This window comes from Austrofundulus limnaeus, unplaced genomic scaffold (genome assembly GCF_001266775.1).
Source record: "Austrofundulus limnaeus strain Quisiro unplaced genomic scaffold, Austrofundulus_limnaeus-1.0 Scaffold211, whole genome shotgun sequence".
Classification (NCBI taxonomy): domain Eukaryota; kingdom Metazoa; phylum Chordata; class Actinopteri; order Cyprinodontiformes; family Rivulidae; genus Austrofundulus; species Austrofundulus limnaeus.
In genome coordinates this window covers 675898-676863 of record NW_013952613.1, presented here as the reverse complement: position 1 = coordinate 676863, position 966 = coordinate 675898, and the positions used below count along the sequence as shown (strand labels likewise).

At 39.8% G+C, this 966-nt stretch overlaps 1 protein-coding gene across 1 annotated transcript in view; it reads right to left on the bottom strand.

Annotated features, from left to right (window-relative positions):
• Positions 1 to 396: 396 nt before the first annotated feature.
• The window catches only part of LOC106525092 (kinesin-like protein KIF20B), a gene marked incomplete at its 3' end in the record, with an annotated part of 24183 nt that continues 23613 nt past the window's right edge, over positions 397 to 966 (bottom strand). The window contains 1 exon segment of the mRNA XM_014019204.1: positions 397 to 429. Coding sequence (XP_013874658.1) covers positions 397 to 429 — 33 coding nt within the window.

The following is a 966-nucleotide window of genomic DNA, read 5'->3' as shown; positions in this document are numbered from 1 at the left end:
CAGTTTTACAGTCAGTTGTCTGAGTTCCTGTTGCAGAGCATCAACTTCCTGCTGCCTTGTTTCTTTCTCAGCCTCTAGAGCAGACTGAATCTCCTCTCTGCTCGCTCTCTCTGCACAAAGAGCAGCGCACGCTTCCTCCCTGCTTCGCCTCTCCTGTTCGAGCCCTGCTGCAGCATCCTCTCTGGCTCTCTTCTCAGATTCCAGAGCCAACACTGCTCTTTCTTTTTGTTTTCTCTCCTCTTCAAGAGACGCCAACATCTCTTCTTTGTACCGCCTCAGCTCCTGAAGAGCCGTAATGGCCTCCTCCCTTGCTTTCCTCTCCTCCTCTAAAGAAACCAGGGCCTCCTCTTTTCCCAGCGTTTGGTACTCCAGAGCAGCAAGGGTTTCCTCTCTTTCTTTTCTCTCCTTGGCAAGTGCAGCCAAAGCTTCCTGTGTGATTTGAGTACGATTGATTCATTAAAATACATCAAACACTCAACATGGTAAAGTTTGAATATTTTCTTCATTGACAAATTCAAATCTGTACGTTTTCTCAGCCAAGATTTAACAAGAACATTTATAGAGAATAAATTTTAAAGTCTCTTAAAAATCTGAAATATAAAAAACACAATTAACTGCAGACTGGAAAATTATACAATTAGTTGATTAATTAATAATTAGTGAGGATGTTAGAACAAGAGCGTTAAGTCTAAGAAGCAGAAGGGACTGTTTAATATATGTTTAGGCTTTTATTCTGAGGTTCACTTGCCAATCATCTGAGTATATTTCAGGTTTTTTTATTCTAGAGGGGAGAGGAAGTGTTTGGTGGGTCAAGTGTAGGGCTGCAACAATTAATTGATTAATCGATGACTAATCGATTATTAAAATAATCAATGACTAATTTAATAATTGATTAATCGTTTTCTTTTTTTGTTGTTCTTTACTTTGTTTTTCTCTGCAAACTGCTTTGACACCTTCCACTGCCAC